The following is a 16404-nucleotide window of genomic DNA, read 5'->3' on the forward strand; positions in this document are numbered from 1 at the left end:
CCCATAGTCAAGGATATGTAAAAATTAAAGAAATGAACTCAAAGCTAGTTTTAGTATTACATTTTATGGTTTGTCGGCACTAAAACAATGTTAGTAAAATCAGGCAGTCGTGGTGTCCTTCTAGCAAGTGCCTGGTAGTAGTAGGCTACACAATAGTGTAAAGTGGACCTGAAATGTACAGTTTGAATGGGCACCCTCTTCAAGACAGGGTAAGAAGGCCAGTCCCACCTTATGTTCATGGTGCCCAGTCCCATGTTCTCACATAAAGTCGCAGATCCAATTCTAATGTTTCCATAGACACAAAATTTTCTGCCAGACAACACTAGACTTGGGCAAAAATAAAACTTAAAAAGTTTAGGCATAATCACGTGAGTCATACAAGTAAATTTAAAAGACAGTTTGGAAGTTACCTTGTTAAATGACGTGTTCACCCTCAAGTTCGAATGGTATTGCTAACCAATAAACACAGAAAATGCTCTTCATACAGTGTATGCTGTTATTGTTGGAACACCCATCAAACGTTGCACTGTTTGCTGCTCTCATAAATTTAGCCTGTAACGCACAGGACAGCCCAGCTGCTCACACACAGATCAGCTCATTTCTGTTCTAATTGTGTGTTGTGTTGTGATATCAGAAATGGACGGCAGCAGAAAGAAGGTGACTTTTAAGTGGCTGCACGCAGCCTTCACGTCACCCATGGATCCCAAGGCGAAAAATGCTGGACCAAGCACACCCTCTAATAACCCTCGAAATGAAGATTCAAGTACTTTGCCTCATAGTTACTCTCCAGGATCGGAGGGCTTTGGAGCACTGAGTTTGGACACCCCAAAGAGAAAAGCAGAGGTGCTGTGTGGAAGTGTGCCCTCTGTAGGCAAAGCCAAGCTGAGGAAGCTCTCCAGGAAACATTCAGAAACTTTCAAAAATTTAAAGGTAAATCTTAACCATCGTGATCTCTGAATTTCTTGTTTTAATTAACATGTCAAATATGAAATTTCAAAACTTACTTGTGTCCTAATTTGTGTGTTTTAGGCACAGGACACTTCTATGAAAAAAACACCCGAGAAGCAGGAATCCCCAAAGTGTCTGGAACAATCTCCATCTCACTCTTTCGTCTTGAAAAAGAAAGAGAGGACACCTGAGGAGGGATCGAAGGCTATTTGCAGGATGGCGTTGATTGCAGCCATCGGCAACACAAGAGCAAAACACGGGACGACGAGAATCCACAGGACTGGCCCAAAGGGTGGGCCTTTGCCACTTGCATCTTCCCCTGTTCAGACTGAATCGTCCAGTCCAGGGTCCCTTGACGGAAAGACTGTGGAAACCCACTTTTCTTCGAGCAGAGCTGACAATGAATGCGAAGACGCTAGCTCTTTCCCCGGGGAGAATCCGAGCTCCCCCCTTCGGGTAGTTGAAGACACCAATGCCCAAGGTTACAACCCTGAGCCAAAGACAGAAGGAAGGGTAAGCCCCCCAATGCCCAGAAATATGTTAATTTGCTTAATTTACAATCCAAAATTGTTTTAGTTGCACATCGGATCTTATTTTTTAATAATTACAGATTTCATATGCATCGCTTTTTTTTTCTTTTTTTTTTTTTAGCTCAATTTCTTTTGCTCTTTGGAATTTGAAAGCGACTTAAACATTTGTACCGAAGCCAGAAAATGGTCATTTTCATGTGTAGTGGGATCAGAGTTTTTTTTAACAAGCCTTTGAGGAGTACAAGCTTAAGGAAAATACATGTTTTTGTCTTTTCTTTTTTTCAGGATCATGCGTTTGTCGAGACAACCTCCAAAAGCGAGTTATTTCCTCCAGAAAATGAGCTGGAAGTTAAAGCCTGTGACTCACCCATACCCGCACTGGAGTATATTCCAGGTTTTTCTCGTTTCACACCTCATCAGAGCCGCTCTCAACACCAGACTCCTTTAGTGAACTCTCAGGGTGCCACAACTTCCTCTCTCACCCGAATGCACACTACCGAAGCCACTGGGGTCATTCAGGCAGCTGCTGAGGACACAGAGACGCCTTTTTCACCATCAGAGAGGACAGTTTTTGTCTCATTCAAGCAGCCCCACCCTCAAAACATGGGGTCTCCAAACTTATTCAGAGCTGAGGCCCAGAGGTTTCCCCCATCCTTCAAGCCCAATTTGGATCCTTTTGCTCTGCCACTGCACTCGAACGGAGGAGTATCAGACACCCCCCTGAACTCTTCAGCAACACGTAGACAGAGCGACGGTGAATCTTTCATGCGTTACCCCTCCTACTCCTCACCTTGCAGTTTTACTCCTAAAAGATTGTCCTTGGGGGCTGAACCTTTGTGGACTGGTTGCTCCCCCTGGGACAGTCAGGCTGGGTTCATTGACACACATTGCCACCTGGACATGCTATATGGCAAACTTGGCTTCAGTGGGACATTCAGCAGCTTTCGGAAACGTTACAGGAGCAGCTTTACTCCGGAGTTTGGAGGCTGTATTACAGACTTCTGCAACCCAGGCATCATGATGAAAGAGGCCCTGTGGGAAGGTTTGCTCGCTGAAGACATGGTATGGGGGGCATTTGGGTGCCACCCCCATTTTGCCAAAAACTACTCAAATTTTCAAGAGCACAATATACTAATGGCAATGAGGCATCCAAAAGCTGTGGCATTTGGTGAAATGGGGCTAGACTACTCCTACAAAAACTCCACTGACACCCCATTGCAAAAAAAGGTAAAGTCTGATATTCTCTACAACTAGTAAAGCTTTGTATTCAGATACTCTTTATCTCAGACTAAATTCACATCTATCATGAAGTGGTCTGTAGTCCTTGTTGGTGATAATCTTCCTTTCTGTGAAGGTCTTTGAGCGTCAGCTGCGATTGGCTGTAGCCATGCAGAAGCCCTTAGTGATCCACTGCCGGGACGCAGATGACGACCTGCTGGAAATCATGAAGAAGTGCGTTCCCAGAGAGTACAAAATACATAGGTGCGTGTAAGCAAAACCATTGGAACAATTTTTTTCTAATTTAAATGTTTTCAATTTGTCTTGCCGTTAACCTTTTTGATAAGTAATGTCTTCCTTTCCCACAGAGATTGTGTTATTATGGTGCGAAGAAGACCCTTCATCATGCCATCATTGCTATTTACTCATTCAGACTGTTTAAGTTTCATAGGCGTGATGTATAATGTCAGAGATATTCTTTGCTTTTTTAGCATATACTTGCATAGAAAACTGTCTCTGTTATGGGTTTAATAGTTTATGTTCTTCCCTTTATGTCCTACACCTTTTACATGGGGATTCAGCACCACGGAGAAGTCCGTGCCTATTAAACTTCCATTGCAAGGTCAAAGGTACAACAACAACAATGTTAACTTGTTTAGTTTGTGCTTCGCAACAAAGGCACCAAAAATGAGTAACAGTGGGGCCTTCTTTAAGAGGTTTTTAATCTCTTTATAGTATTTATTAATGATGTTGAGGAAGATCAGATTTCGAATGTGACTTCACCTTTGCATCTGAAAACAGATAAACAGATGTTTTGCTCATTTTTGTCAGAACTTTAGTTCATCAAAATCATTTATTCAGCCAAGGTGCTGTTGTGTGTCTGAGAATCTTCCATCAGCCCATCCATCCATGCGTTTTTCCATTCTTGCTTAATCCAATTAAGAGGCGAGGTACACCCAGGGCCAACATGGAGACAACAAAGCAGACTTTCACTCACTCCTCGAGCCAATTATACACCAGTATACAGTTTTTGGACTGAGGGAGGAAGCCTGAGTTATTTGAGAATCTATTCATCTGTATTTTTTCTTTCTTTTGGTCTTTGTGTGGTTTCCAGGCACTGTTTCACAAACAGTTATCCAGTGATTGAGCCCTTCCTCAGAGAGTTCCCCAACTTGTATGTGGGTTTCACAGCCCTGATCACCTACAACAAGGCCATTGAGGCTCGAAATGCCGTCCGCCAGATTCCTCTTAACCGCATTGTGTTGGAGACAGATGCACCATATTTCGTGCCAAGACAGGTATGTTTGAATTTAGGCTCAGGAAACTCACAATGGAGAGTAATACTCCTCACAACAAGGCGCCGTTTAGAGCGACGCCATCTTTGTAACTGTCTCCCTCTCCGACAGGTCGGCAAAAATGTCTGCCGGTTTGCACATCCAGGAATGGGCATCCATACTCTGCAGGAGCTGAGTTTCCTAAAGGGGGAGGACATGGCCACTGTGCTCAGCACCATCCGCAACAACACCACTCAGCTGTACGGAATATGAGAGATGAAGCATAAAAAACTGGCTAGATCAGATTTAATCTGGCTGTGTTTAGTGTAACAGATGTATACGTCCGCAGCTTTTTGATTTAAATGCTCTATGCAGAGATGTAGGAGCATGAAGGAGCAGTCTCATTTTAAACAAACTGAAAGACTCCCAAATTGATGTTACAAAGAATAAAATGCTAATTAATATGTGTCCTCTGATTGAGATACAGGTTATTCTGTTATATTTGATAATATTGTTCATGCAGATTAATTCAAAAGCAGTTTTAAGTTTTATCCGCTTTTGCTGTGAATGTTTTTTTTCCTTGTTCTGATTTGTCTGGATGTTTTTGTCTTGTCCGCCTACGGTGCAGCCCAGTTTGGTTTGATGCACTGGAGACATATTAAAAGCCATTAATCCTGCTTGTTTATTCGTCAGGTGTGTTTTTCTTGGATTACTCATAAATGGGGGAAAAAAAAAGCTGATGGAAGAAGCAAGCCTGTGGAGTTTAGCAAAGCATATATATATATATATATATATATATATATATAAATATAATTTTTTTTTCATTGTAGAGAGGTAGCAGCTGTCAGGCTGGTACATAAACCTGCTTTGATACCATCCTCGCCTCATATTTGGCTTAAGTGCTTTTTATTCAGAGAATGATTTGTCTCCTAGCATTTTTCTGGTGCTTAGAGTGGGCGTTACATTGATGGAAAATGGGTTAATGCGTCTCTTGTACCTCTGATTTGGCGATAGATTCAGTACATGTTAAGATAGATGTTTTCCATTTTGTCAGGTTCTTGATAAAACCTGTTTTTTCCAGCTCCTTAAAGAATGTAGGTCGAAGTACATCATGTTTCAGTTATCAAAGTGGACCACAGAACAGACATGAACATCAGCGGCGTGTACTTCATACTGTGTGACCTAGTTACTGATATTTGGACGAGGTGTTTTGCAACCATTCTTGTTGGCAATTGTGTTTCTGCAGAACAGAATAATATTTAGCTCTTTCATTGTAATTTTAGTGGTGGGGAACATCAAGACGCAGTCAAACCTTGTGAGCACTTGACTCAAGTATGAAATGCATTCATCAGGTGAATAACTAGTTCTTAATGTGTTTTTAATCAAATGCAAGCTTATTCCGCAGGTAGATGACAACATTAAACTCACAAAGTTAATGATATTTATGTTAGCAAAGTAATGAGATGGAGGCATATCCCTGAAAAGAGAAGACTGGTTGAGTCTGTATTTTTCAGGTGCATCTGAATCTCTACAGATCCTGAGGCTGTATGTTCTGTTCTGTTTTAAACTGGATTTTTTTTTTTTTTTTTTTTTTTTTTTACAGTAAATGTATATCAGAGCACTGGTTTGGACATGAGTCACTCTCCCACTGAGACAGAAATGATAAGACTAAATGTCACAGATTTGATGGATGAGACATTTGTTTCACAACAGTTCACATCTGAGTAAGGAAAATAATTCAGAACAACTGACGAAATAATTTGATCTCAAATTAGATATGAACATATAAAGGTCAATTACATGTATGTTTGTGTCAGTTTGAAATACGTTCAACTGTGTTTCGACCACTTCGGCCTCATCATGAGATCATGTGATGACTGGGTGATGATGATCTTGTGTTGATCTTGATTTGTTTTCTTTCTTTTTTTGACTTTTAATAATTGTTTTTATTCTTTTTATTTGCCACACAACAATGTTCAGCTACCTTCTGAGAAACGACGTGAAAGACTCCTGAGCTTCAGGGTACATTAAGCCTTTAAAGGAATGAGACCAGCATCTCTGCACTGACACTATATTTTTCCCTCGCATCTGAACAATAATTATCTGGGGGCGCTGAAACTGGGAGATTAGATGGAAGTTAAATTTTGTGTCCAGCATCTTTAGAGCGGCGACAGTCTCTCTGGAAACAAAAGAAGAAAAAAAAAAGTTAAATATTGCTATTATTTCACAAGCTGTTAGTCGAGGAGATGACATTTTTTATTGAACTATATTGGTGGCAAACCTGCTGTTTCTGAGTTGCCCAGGAGACGCTGAATGATCTCTTGCAGTACCACACTGTACCCCTCAAAGTCCTCGTCTGTTATGGTGATGCCAATTTCAAAGGGAGCACTCATCTACTCGGAGAAGGAGACTGTGAAGCTGCAATGCTGATTTATATGTCAGTTGTAGTCATGAATATTTTCCCGACTCACCTTAAGGCCACTGTCCTTGGTGGGTCCACTGGGCTCCTTCATGGCCTGTCGATCAACTCTGGGGGACTTCCCCTTCTGCTTTGATTTAAAAAAAAAAAAAAAACACATCCAATCTCATGTTTGTAACCATGTCAGCTTCACATTAGCAATTTAGAATCAAAGATATTCACCTAATTTTGCATGTCTTGGAAAGAAAATACATAACGATGCAGTATTGAGTTTATTCCACAACTCAAACAGCTCTCTATTCATGTCTAGTTTTAGATATTTAGACATTCCTGAGGAAAAAAAGCCTGCAGACTTACAAACATCGTCAAATCCATTCAGATGACATAAAATCAATCAATAATGCAATATTCACAAGTTCGAAAACAGGAAAAAAAAATAAACAAATATGTGGGTTTTAGTAAGTTTAAAAAAAAAATTCTTACAATAATTCTCATGACTTTTAGAAGGAGTTTGACTGGGTGGATCTCAGACTGTGTCTCACCAGAGGTTTGTGTGACGGCCTGAGGAAGCTGAAGCTGACCTTGCACCACAAGGTCAGAGAACACATCATAAAGACTAACAGGCAGCTGTTCCTTTTCAAAAACATGATGGAAAATAAAACCGCGCTCCGTCGAATGTGCTGCAGTATCTTATCTGAAATTACACTATGGCACCCTCTGCTCACTTTCCCTTGAAATAAGCTCCTCCGTCGGAAAGTCTCTGGTTTTGTACCTTTATATAACTTTCATCGTCTGTCTTGTGGGCTCAAAAACACATTAAACTTAATGCTGACAGGGAGTTGTACGCTAATATCTTGGCAGCACTGGGCTGTTCAAATGTTTAAACTGATAACAAAGTGGGCATTTTTCTGTTGTGGCATGACATCAGTCCTGCTGATCATCTTATCTGTTCAGCTGGGTATACAGGTAATAGTACTGCAGTTGCTGAGATACAGAATAATCTGATATACAACAGTGTACAGCAACATTACACGACTAGACTCAAACATGAACTACAATGAAGCACAGAACAAATTTTTTTTTGAGCGAGAGAGACTTTTTTTTATCAAAGCAATCATGTCACTAACTTGATAATAAATTGTAAAAATATTCAGCAGTAAAGAAAGTTAATTTGGCATGTCTGAAAAAATAAACTTCAGAGCCTCTTTCTGAAAGAAAGAAAGAAAGAAAGAAAGAAAGAAAGAAAGAAAGAAAGAAAGAAAGAAAGAAAGAAAGAAAGAACGCGTTTTCCTCTCTGCAGTCGGGTGCTGTGCTGTAAATCAGTACGATCCCTTCATCGATCTCTGTTTTGGTTTATTGGAATCAGCAAAGCAATCGATGTAGATTTTTTTGTTTGCTTATTGTAGCATAACTTTGAAGTTTCACAGCTGAAAATGCTGTGTACCAGCTGTAAGAACGTACTACATCAAATGTTACTGTACACATTGAGAAAAGTAGAGGCGAGAGAAGAAGAGAAAAAAAAGAGCAACCGATCCACTATTAGAATATCAGCGATGTTACAAATAAAGCATTTCTAATCATTTTTCACATGAATGCACACATCACATGTGGCTAGGTCGACAGCCTTTGATCCTGTCCACATATCCCTGCCTTCTCCTTATATTCATCTCCAAGTGAAGCAGGAGAGTTGAAGCAATGAGCAGTGAGGGTCTCTCCTTTCATCTCATTGCACTCTGGAAACCAGAGCACACCCACATGGTGGTTTCCACTTACCTACTGTATCAGCAATACAATGTGTATGATTGAAAATAAGTAATTGCGCATATGTAAACACAAAAACACATCCCTGACATACAATACAAGGAAGAAAATGCAGAAAACATTTGTGAAAATGACTTTGCATATACACATGTACCAAATTTGAAAAATATAATGGAATAAACCCTCAAAAAAAATTATTTTCATTATATTTTTACTTTCGTTTTATTTGAAAAAATAGTTTTTATCAATCTACTTGAAATTATTTCTACACCTTTGGTAACTGTTTGTATACAGCTAACTCTAGTGGTTAACCACCTTTTACTTATAGCTGGTATAACATTAGTGTAACGAGATGATCATTTTATATATCTACAAATAGTCAGAAGTACGAGCTTACATTACAGGTAATAAATGAATAACGAAGAGTATTGATCTCTCATAATTTACACACTCCTTTTATCTACACTCTTCTCTGTATACTCACATCAACAAAGTTGTTTAGTTTTGTTTTAGTAGCATTTTACTGGGCATTTTACTTTCTCGATTTTATCACAAGCATCCTTTATTGAATGTCATGGACATCCAATTACGCAGCCTTTACTTAACTTCTCAGAAGTCTGTTTTATAACCCTGGTAGGGGCCAATTAATCGTTACTTATCAATACAAAGCTGATATAAATGAGCTAGAATATGAAAACTCATTACAATGACAATACTGCAGAGACGAGAGACACCACTAGCTGGCGCTGACGCAACAAACAGCCGGTTAGGAACAAATCCAACGAAGAAGTCGGCCGCTAATCTGCTAGCACGAAGCAGTTTTATGAATATACCGGGGAACAGAAATCGCAAATATGGATAAAAAGAAGAAACCGTTGAACGTGGCAGCTTCATCAGTGAGTTACTTGAAAACAAGCTTTATAGTTATTTAATTTATATCTTATGAGGCGTTTTTTTTTTTTTTTAAAGAACAAGAAACAATATTGGCTAACTTTCTTTCAGGCTCTATACTGCGAGCGAAAAGACCAGTTTGCGATTGTTAGAGTAAAAATGATTTAAAATCACATACAGCCCGTTAATCTTTTCTTTCTTGCAGCTGGTTGACCTTAAAGCTGAACTGTACAGGAAACAGGAACAGTTCAAACGGGAGAAACTCGGCCAAGAAAACGCTGATGGTGGACTCAAAGCAAAAGTCACAGCCAAGGTGCAGTTGGAGTTATGGTGGGATATGTTTTGTACAGTTTGTCTAGTAAAACGCTAAATATTTCTAACCTCTTTCTCTTCATTTACCCCATGCAGAAACCTAATATCTGGAGTAAACCAAATGCTGGCGTTTCAGCCAGAGCAGCCAAAGATGCAGAGCAGCTAGCAGAGGAGCAGATCAGCCTCGACACGGCGAAGTGCGTTTAAAAATACAAAGGGGGGTATTGTCAGAACACACAGTTGACCCACAACATATGACTCCTCATTTGTCCTCTCACAACAGGCGCAAGCTGGAGGAGAAGGCCAGACTCTATGAGCAAATGACCAAGGGAGACTTTCCAGGTCGGTGGAGCTGCTGACCAACCTGATGTTTACATGTATTACATGTACAGCAGAGTGTAGTTGATTCGTGTTGATCTTGTCTTCCTCTGCATCAGATGAAGAGACAGAGGGCCTGTACCTTGTTGACTTCACCCAGAAGATTATTGACAAACAGAGACAAACACTTGAACAGAAGGAAAAAGAGGATGAGGAAAGGGAGAGCTCATCACCCATCCCTCCTCCTCAGAATCCAAATGAGGAATGGTAACGTTGGATTTTTATCTTAGGAACTTTACATGAACTTGGTCACTATTTTGTAAATGTTTTTTTATGTAACTAAAGAAAAATAAACTGATGGATATTAGCACCATGTCTACAATACTGTGTCACTTTAAAGTTGTAAGTCGTGGTGCCCGTAATACTAAACATGAAACATTTTAAAGCCTGTAGTTTCTTCACAGGGTGGACTTTGTGGATGCCTTGGGCCGATCTCGAAGATGCATGAAGAAAGACCTGCCAGATTTTCAGAGAATGGACCAGGATTTTAAAGGGAAAGGGTATTTATCTCAGTTGATAAAATAGTTTTTTTTTCTTAGCAGTTAATGAGGAGTAATGTGAAACAGCAGTTCATTCCAGACGTGGACATTATTTTTGTGGGAAGCTTCAGAAGGATGAGCAAATGAAAAATGAAATAGTAATAATAAAAAAAAAGGATTTAGTTTGTTTTCATCTTACTTTTCAAGGATGAACAAGATGCATGATTAGAGGGAGGGTAGGCATTTAAATGTGCACCTTTTTCAGGCTGTCCTGTATATTGTTCATAGAGAACTTGATAAATTTGTTTGTTTAAGTTTGTTTGTTTGCTTCATTTCACACTTTTTGACTTTTTTAACGTGTCTGTTGACAATGCTCATGGCTTTGCCTGCTTACTATAGAACAACCTCGTCTGAGAAGACCTTACTCTCAGAAGACATGCGCCGAGACCTGCAGAGACAGCAGTGGGAGAAGGAGGAAGAGGAGGCTATGAAGAGGCCTGTTGGGCCGATCCACTTTGAAGATATTAGAGCACAAGGTTAGCATCGCATCTAAAGTTTTCTGCACACATTTGAAACGTGGTTTCCAGTTTTTGTCTGTTGCTTAAAGAAATCAAATGGACACCTTTTTTTTATTTTATTTTTAATTTGTCATTTCTTTTCATCTTCTTGTCAGAGGCTCGAGAACTTGGTGTGGGCTACTTTGCCTTCTCTCAGGATGTAGAGCAGCGCAGAAAGCAGAGAGAAACTCTGGACATGCTCAGAGATCAGGTGAGTTGCTCACTATTTACTGGAAATAGAGGACATAAACACCAGGCCAGGATGACCGCGTCAGACACATAGATGACACTTTTAACTGCAAAACATTGTTAACGATGCAAAGCTAGGACAAGTTATAAAAATTGTCAGCCTTGAAATGGAAGGAGAGAATTACTTTAGGAATTATTCATTATCGTACCTGACAGTTATCTTGAACTAATGTTTGAATGATAAGTTATTTATCTCGGGGTGCTGAAGCAGGACAAATGACAGTGTTCTTTCCCTTTTCTCTCCGTGTCCTAAAGACAGACTGCATAAATTTCCCTTTAAATTTGAAGTGAAAATTTGTCTCAATCGTTCAAATTTCAATCGGAACTTCTTAGACAGTTTTTAATCCCAAGGACTTGTGCAGTTGTTACGAGGAATAAATTTCATTAATTTGGAATCTGAACAGATTGCAAATGCTTCCCTGCCTTTTTTTTTTTTTTTTTCATGACAATTGCGTCCTTTAGACAACAGATCAGCGCACAAAGAGAGAACGACTGAAGGAGAAGAGGCAGGCCATCCTGCGAGCTCGACTATCCAAGGTGAGGCAGAGGAAGATGAAGAAAGCAAAAGCGGATGGCACAGAGGAAGAGGAGCAGAATCCAGGTTAGACTCCACACCCACCTTGTAACATCTGTTGCTTTAAACTGTTGCTCTACTTCTGCAATATAATAAGAGCTGTATGTGGTAAAGGTTCGGTTGCATGCTGCAGTGCATGTTGATGAAGGATTGTGATGAATTCTTTGTCTCAGACGAGGAGGAGGAAGAGGAGGAGGTTGAAGCAATGGGGCCCTTCCCTCAGCCTGATGAGCACCCAGAGGTCAGCACTCTGAAAAAGGTGGAAGTGGAGATTCAGGAGAGGAGGGACACCAAACCAGGAGTTCCTCATGTCAGAGAATGGGACCGGGGCAAAGGTAGGCCTCCTTCTTTAAAGATCTGCAATAAAATTCAAAATTTATCTCCTCAAGCTATGGATGCAATAATGGTATTAGTAAGTACATGTTTTGCTTCACTGTAACATTAAATGATTTAATATTATACTGTTATGCAGAAGAATTAGTTTCAATCTTTGGTTTCTGAGTGTTCTGCTGTAATTTGCACCAAATAGTAAAAGCTCCATCTTGGAGCCTCTGTCTGTGTAACAAGAACTAATAACTTACCAGACAAAGAAATGTACAATATTAGCATCCAGCGCTTAAGCTGACTGATGGCAGAACTCCATTTAGCTGCTTTAGTTTCAGAAAAAAAAACAGAAAATCATTAGCGTTTTAGATCTGTGTTTAAGAAACTATATTTCATGTGGACATGGCCTTTTGACAGAAAGATGGTAGGACAAATCCTTTTTGAGGGTGTTTAGTGGCCCACTCATTCCACCCCTGTCTTCAGCAGGGTCCACCTCTGTCGAGATCAGTAACAAACGCTCAGTAACCGTTGAAGCGCTTTATTACCATAGGACAGGGCACACAGTAAATAACCTCAGATTATCTCAAATACTTGGATTTCCTCCATCTGCAGACAGCTGGCATCACAGCATCACAGAACATAATGGCCAGCCAGCAGGTTAATACTCCAGTCTAATATCCTGTTAAAACAATTCGCCGCGGTTCGAGTGAACCCAATGTTGCGGATCTTTCCAGCGTGTCACTTCTGCATCAGATTGTGACATGGGGTGGATCCAGGTACCGTACATGGTGTTGCAGATGTGGCACGCGTCCCAGACTGTTCTGGAACACACTACACAAACGTTCGATGCTCGAGGAAACCGTAAACGGCGGTTTCACACCAATGTGACACAGTGGAAATATTTGTAATGTAGCTCTTTGCTCAAATCTCTTTTGAGTTGTTTCAGATAGTAAAAAGTTGCTCCTCTGATGACCCGGTTCTGTGTAGTTTTTAGCTTTACGTTGCCGATCAAGAAACTTCTGATTCTCCAAACTGAGAGCAGTTGGACTGCGGTTCACTGTGCACGTATGACTCTGACTACTGATAAGTACTTTATACAACTCCGCTTAAAAATATAAAAAGTCCCTTCAAGTTAAGTGAACAAAAAAAAAACACTTGAATTTAGAGGCAGCGGATAAAGATTCGGAGGCTGAGATTTGGAAGTGTAGCGTAGTAATTCATTGCCGATGTGAACTGTTCACTGAATGAAATATTTTTAAACACTAAACTTATTGTTTATTCTTCTTATTATTTATTCATTTTGCTTACTAGTGGTTCGACAATCTCTTTAATGCCACTTATTGTCTTTGAATTCTTTCAGAATTCATGTTCAGTGAGTGGAAAACTCGCCTGCGAGAAGAGCGAGACACAGAATTTGCCCCTCCCTCAGCGTACTTTACTGATAATAGGAGAACTACCCCAGCGAAGACTAAGAATCAGGAGAATAAATCTAACATGTTCTTCAAGAGGACAAACTTTCCAGGAGGAATCTCAGAAAGCAAGGCAGAGCCAGAGCCAGAGTCAGAGCCTCAGCCTCAAACTGTTTATTCACCTCCTCAACCTCAACAAACTCCTCCAGCATCTGCACAGCCACCGCCCGCACAGAGCTCACAACTTTCAGCACCCCCATGTAATCTCCAGTATCCCCCTCCTCCATTTTATTATCCATTTCCTCCTCCGCCTCCCGCACAATTTGTAGGTCCACCTCACGTCCTTCCTCCATTTCCCCCTCATTATCCATCCCAGTATCCGCCGCAGTGTCCAGCTCCGCCTGGAGAACAAAGCCAGACTCAGCAACCACCTCAAGGCGCTCCTCGGAATCTGGACGACATGCTGTCCTTCTACAGGAACTCTACCTGATGGCTGCTTTTAGAGTGTAAATAATAGAAACCAATGTCTCAGCTCCTTGGATTTGAAACATTTAATAAATATCCAGAATATTACTTTCTTGTGGGGTTTTTTTTGTGAAAAAAAAAAAAAAACAAACAAATGTTGTTCAGCTTTTTATATTGTTCGGGTGAAAACACAGATTTGTACATTTAGCACGTGGGTGTGCCTGTTTGAAGTGCAGAGGATGGTTATCCACCAGATGGGGCTCTAAGCCTTCGTCAGGAAAGCGGCGTTCAGTGATTTTTTTTTTTTTTTTTTTTTAATTTTTTTTAATTTTATTTTAATTTATTTATTTTTTTATTATTTTTTATTTATTTATTTATTTTTTAAGGGTTGCGGGTACAAAAATGATCAGTTCAGATATTTCCTCTCAGCATTATTCATAATCTTTTATTGCTTTTGTTTTTGTTTCTTTAGTCTTAAAACAAGACGAAATCCTCCTCGAGAGGAGTGTGTGGATGCATATTAATGTCCAAGTACTTTTAACCACTTAAAAGTATCCTTTCCAGTGGTTCCACAATCTCCGTCCATGTGCTGAGGGAGGTTTTTCAAGTCTTCCAACTTTGAAAGTCACGTAGGCCTTTTTTGGCCTGACTTTTTTTTGTGTAACTCGCCAGCGATTGCATTTAGAATTTTTCACAGGGTTGATGGCTGCTAATAGTTGAACTAATAAGAGCTCATTTGGCCACAAATTAAACACCCGTTACCCTCTCAGATATCTGACTCCAGTTTAGACTCATTTGTGTTCTTTCTCAATAGCAGAACAGGTAGGTCATCTGGCACTTTTATGTGTTTTCTTAGTTCTCTTCAATAAAGAAAAGATTTGTCTTCCTGATACATTGGAATTGTTGACCCCTCTGTGACTTTAAAAGCTATGTTTTTTCCCCTCTTTGTTCTTCTGTGTTTTAGTTAGTCGAGTCTGAGCAATGTTGGTCATCTGCAGACCATTCCTGCTTTGGTAGATACACGTGCAGTATGTGTGAGAACGGTGTGTGCTCGATAAGATGTTGCATATTTGTGAAATAAAATTTTTTAAAAAACTTTGAAACCAAAACGATAAAGGTTTTTTGGCTTCAGATCTCACACAGGGTCTTCACAAAGTATTTTGAACTCAGCAGCCAAACAGGATTTCTCTCTTGGTTGAAGTGCCGTAGTGTGTCGGCTGTACTTTCCGTCACATTGAAATAATTTTCAAAGCGATGCCATCATTGGGAAATGCGGATCTTCACAGCTATTAGAGTGACTTCTTTTTCTTCCTCTGCACCATCATCAAGTCAAAGCATTCCTTTTTTTTTTTTTTTTACCAATATTTGGAAACTAATATTATAATTTAATTCTCTACAAAAGCTACTTTTGATTTTCATCTAAATTCTGCTTTGAATACTGAGCTACTTTTCCTAATGGGAGGTTTTTCATGAGTATAATTATGTGGTGCGTGTTTACATCGCTGTATCAGTATTTAAGTAAAGGATCTGAATCCTTCGAACGCTGACAATGATTGTGAACGCGTATATCTGTTCAACACTGGCATTCTGTCTCAGCAGCACTGTCTTTGTGAGAGTATTTGATGTTAATGATAGCATTTAGCTGGTAAAATCCATAGATTGTATGTCAGCATAACTAAGTCATAAACTTTATTAATTATGTTTAATAGTAAGGCACCAGTATGGCTATAAAATAAATGCAAGCTGTCTTCTATTCTCATTTCAGCCAAACTATTAACTCAATTTAATATATGTTAACGTTAATATATATTAATATAAAAATGTATTTTAGCCCTAACTAGTATTTATGTGGGTGCTCTCTGGGTACTCCGGCCTCCTCCCACCATCAAAACACATGCGTGTTAGGTTATTGATGCCTCTAAATGGACCCCATCAGTGAGTGTGGGCATTTGTTATTGTTTGGTTTGTGACCACAACATGACTGTAGACTCTTATCTGTAGGCTGTTAAGAGAGCAGAGCCAACCTTCACCATACATCCTGAACGGGGACAAGCACTAGACAACCCGGTCCCTGTTCGGTGCATATTTACTGGAGAGTAACTGTCATCCTTCAAGCACAATAGCACTTGCTGATTCACCACTTTTAAGAATCTAATCACTTATTAGGGACAGAGAGGTGTGTCCTACAGACAGATCCGCCCTCCTCTTATGGACCGGCTGCTCTGAGAAATGGTTTCTGCATTTCAAAGTGGCACTTTAATTCTGCTGTGGGTGAGCAAAATGGCAACCTGCCATTTCCATAAAAGAAAATAAATGACCTTTAGCGTGTACAACCCTGTTACTCGTATTTTCTTTTGCAAAGCATTATCTGTTAAACCAGCTGGCCCTTACGCACAATTTAAAATGATCTAATACACAAAACACATGCTCGGCTACTGTTTGTTCTTAAGATTGTAAGCTGAACACATTGTGTGACACTCAGTGATGCTGTGCCATGATCTTTGACATGTGGAGTCAATTAATTTGGTCTTTGCGGGTCTCTGATCCGAAGAGGCGTTAGGGGCAGGCTTGGCCCCTTGTTAATACAGTTATACTGAGATAAAAGGCCAACAAGGA

The 16404-nt window shown here is 39.9% G+C and overlaps 3 protein-coding genes across 3 annotated transcripts; 2 read left to right on the plus strand and 1 right to left on the minus strand.

Moving 5' to 3' along the window:
• The first annotated feature begins 663 nt into the window (after positions 1 to 663).
• tatdn2 (TatD DNase domain containing 2) lies at positions 664 to 4246 on the plus strand. Its single transcript, XM_075462119.1, has 6 exons — positions 664 to 930; positions 1036 to 1461; positions 1764 to 2705; positions 2833 to 2960; positions 3811 to 3994; positions 4103 to 4246. The coding sequence occupies exons 1-6, from the start codon at positions 697 to 699 to the stop codon at positions 4241 to 4243; spliced, it is 2055 nt and encodes a 684-aa protein (XP_075318234.1). The 5' UTR covers positions 664 to 696; the 3' UTR covers positions 4244 to 4246.
• Positions 4247 to 6129: 1883 nt separating this feature from the next.
• ghrl (ghrelin/obestatin prepropeptide) lies at positions 6130 to 7036 on the minus strand. The gene is made up of 4 exons (XM_075459983.1): positions 6932 to 7036; positions 6442 to 6519; positions 6252 to 6363; positions 6130 to 6149 (listed from the first exon to the last, which is right to left on the minus strand). The coding sequence occupies exons 1-4, from the start codon at positions 7034 to 7036 to the stop codon at positions 6130 to 6132; spliced, it is 315 nt and encodes a 104-aa protein (XP_075316098.1).
• A 1901-nt stretch (positions 7037 to 8937) lies between these two features.
• ccdc174 (coiled-coil domain containing 174) lies at positions 8938 to 14160 on the plus strand. Its single transcript, XM_075462120.1, has 11 exons — positions 8938 to 9046; positions 9247 to 9354; positions 9450 to 9550; positions 9637 to 9695; positions 9791 to 9938; positions 10136 to 10231; positions 10610 to 10746; positions 10884 to 10978; positions 11479 to 11617; positions 11764 to 11925; positions 13275 to 14160. Exons 1-11 carry the CDS (start codon positions 9005 to 9007, stop codon positions 13811 to 13813), a joined length of 1626 nt encoding a protein of 541 aa, XP_075318235.1. The 5' UTR covers positions 8938 to 9004; the 3' UTR covers positions 13814 to 14160.
• Positions 14161 to 16404: the final 2244 nt, after the last annotated feature.

The sequence above is a fragment of the Odontesthes bonariensis genome, chromosome 3 (assembly GCF_027942865.1).
Source record: "Odontesthes bonariensis isolate fOdoBon6 chromosome 3, fOdoBon6.hap1, whole genome shotgun sequence".
Lineage (NCBI taxonomy): Eukaryota > Metazoa > Chordata > Actinopteri > Atheriniformes > Atherinopsidae > Odontesthes > Odontesthes bonariensis.

What these genes read in the sequence shown, in the direction of transcription:
- tatdn2 (XM_075462119.1), top strand. Translation starts at nt 697, where the DNA reads ATGGATCCCAAGGCGAAAAATGCTGGACCAAGCACACCCTCTAATAAC. An exon ending in AAACTTTCAAAAATTTAAAG is followed by an intron (nt 931 to 1,035) that starts GTAAATCTTAAC and finishes TTTTAGGCACAG; the next exon opens with GACACTTCTATGAAAAAAAC. An exon ending in AGCCAAAGACAGAAGGAAGG is followed by an intron (nt 1,462 to 1,763) that starts GTAAGCCCCCCA and finishes TCTTTTTTTCAG; the next exon opens with GATCATGCGTTTGTCGAGAC.
- ghrl (XM_075459983.1), bottom strand. Translation starts at nt 7,036, where the DNA reads ATGTTTTTGAAAAGGAACAGCTGCCTGTTAGTCTTTATGATGTGTTCT. An exon ending in CCAAGGACAGTGGCCTTAAG is followed by an intron (nt 6,364 to 6,441) that starts GTGAGTCGGGAA and finishes TTCTCCGAGTAG; the next exon opens with ATGAGTGCTCCCTTTGAAAT. An exon ending in GGGCAACTCAGAAACAGCAG is followed by an intron (nt 6,150 to 6,251) that starts GTTTGCCACCAA and finishes TTTTGTTTCCAG; the next exon opens with AGAGACTGTCGCCGCTCTAA.
- ccdc174 (XM_075462120.1), top strand. Translation starts at nt 9,005, where the DNA reads ATGGATAAAAAGAAGAAACCGTTGAACGTGGCAGCTTCATCA. An exon ending in TGAACGTGGCAGCTTCATCA is followed by an intron (nt 9,047 to 9,246) that starts GTGAGTTACTTG and finishes TCTTTCTTGCAG; the next exon opens with CTGGTTGACCTTAAAGCTGA. An exon ending in CAGAATCCAAATGAGGAATG is followed by an intron (nt 9,939 to 10,135) that starts GTAACGTTGGAT and finishes GTTTCTTCACAG; the next exon opens with GGTGGACTTTGTGGATGCCT.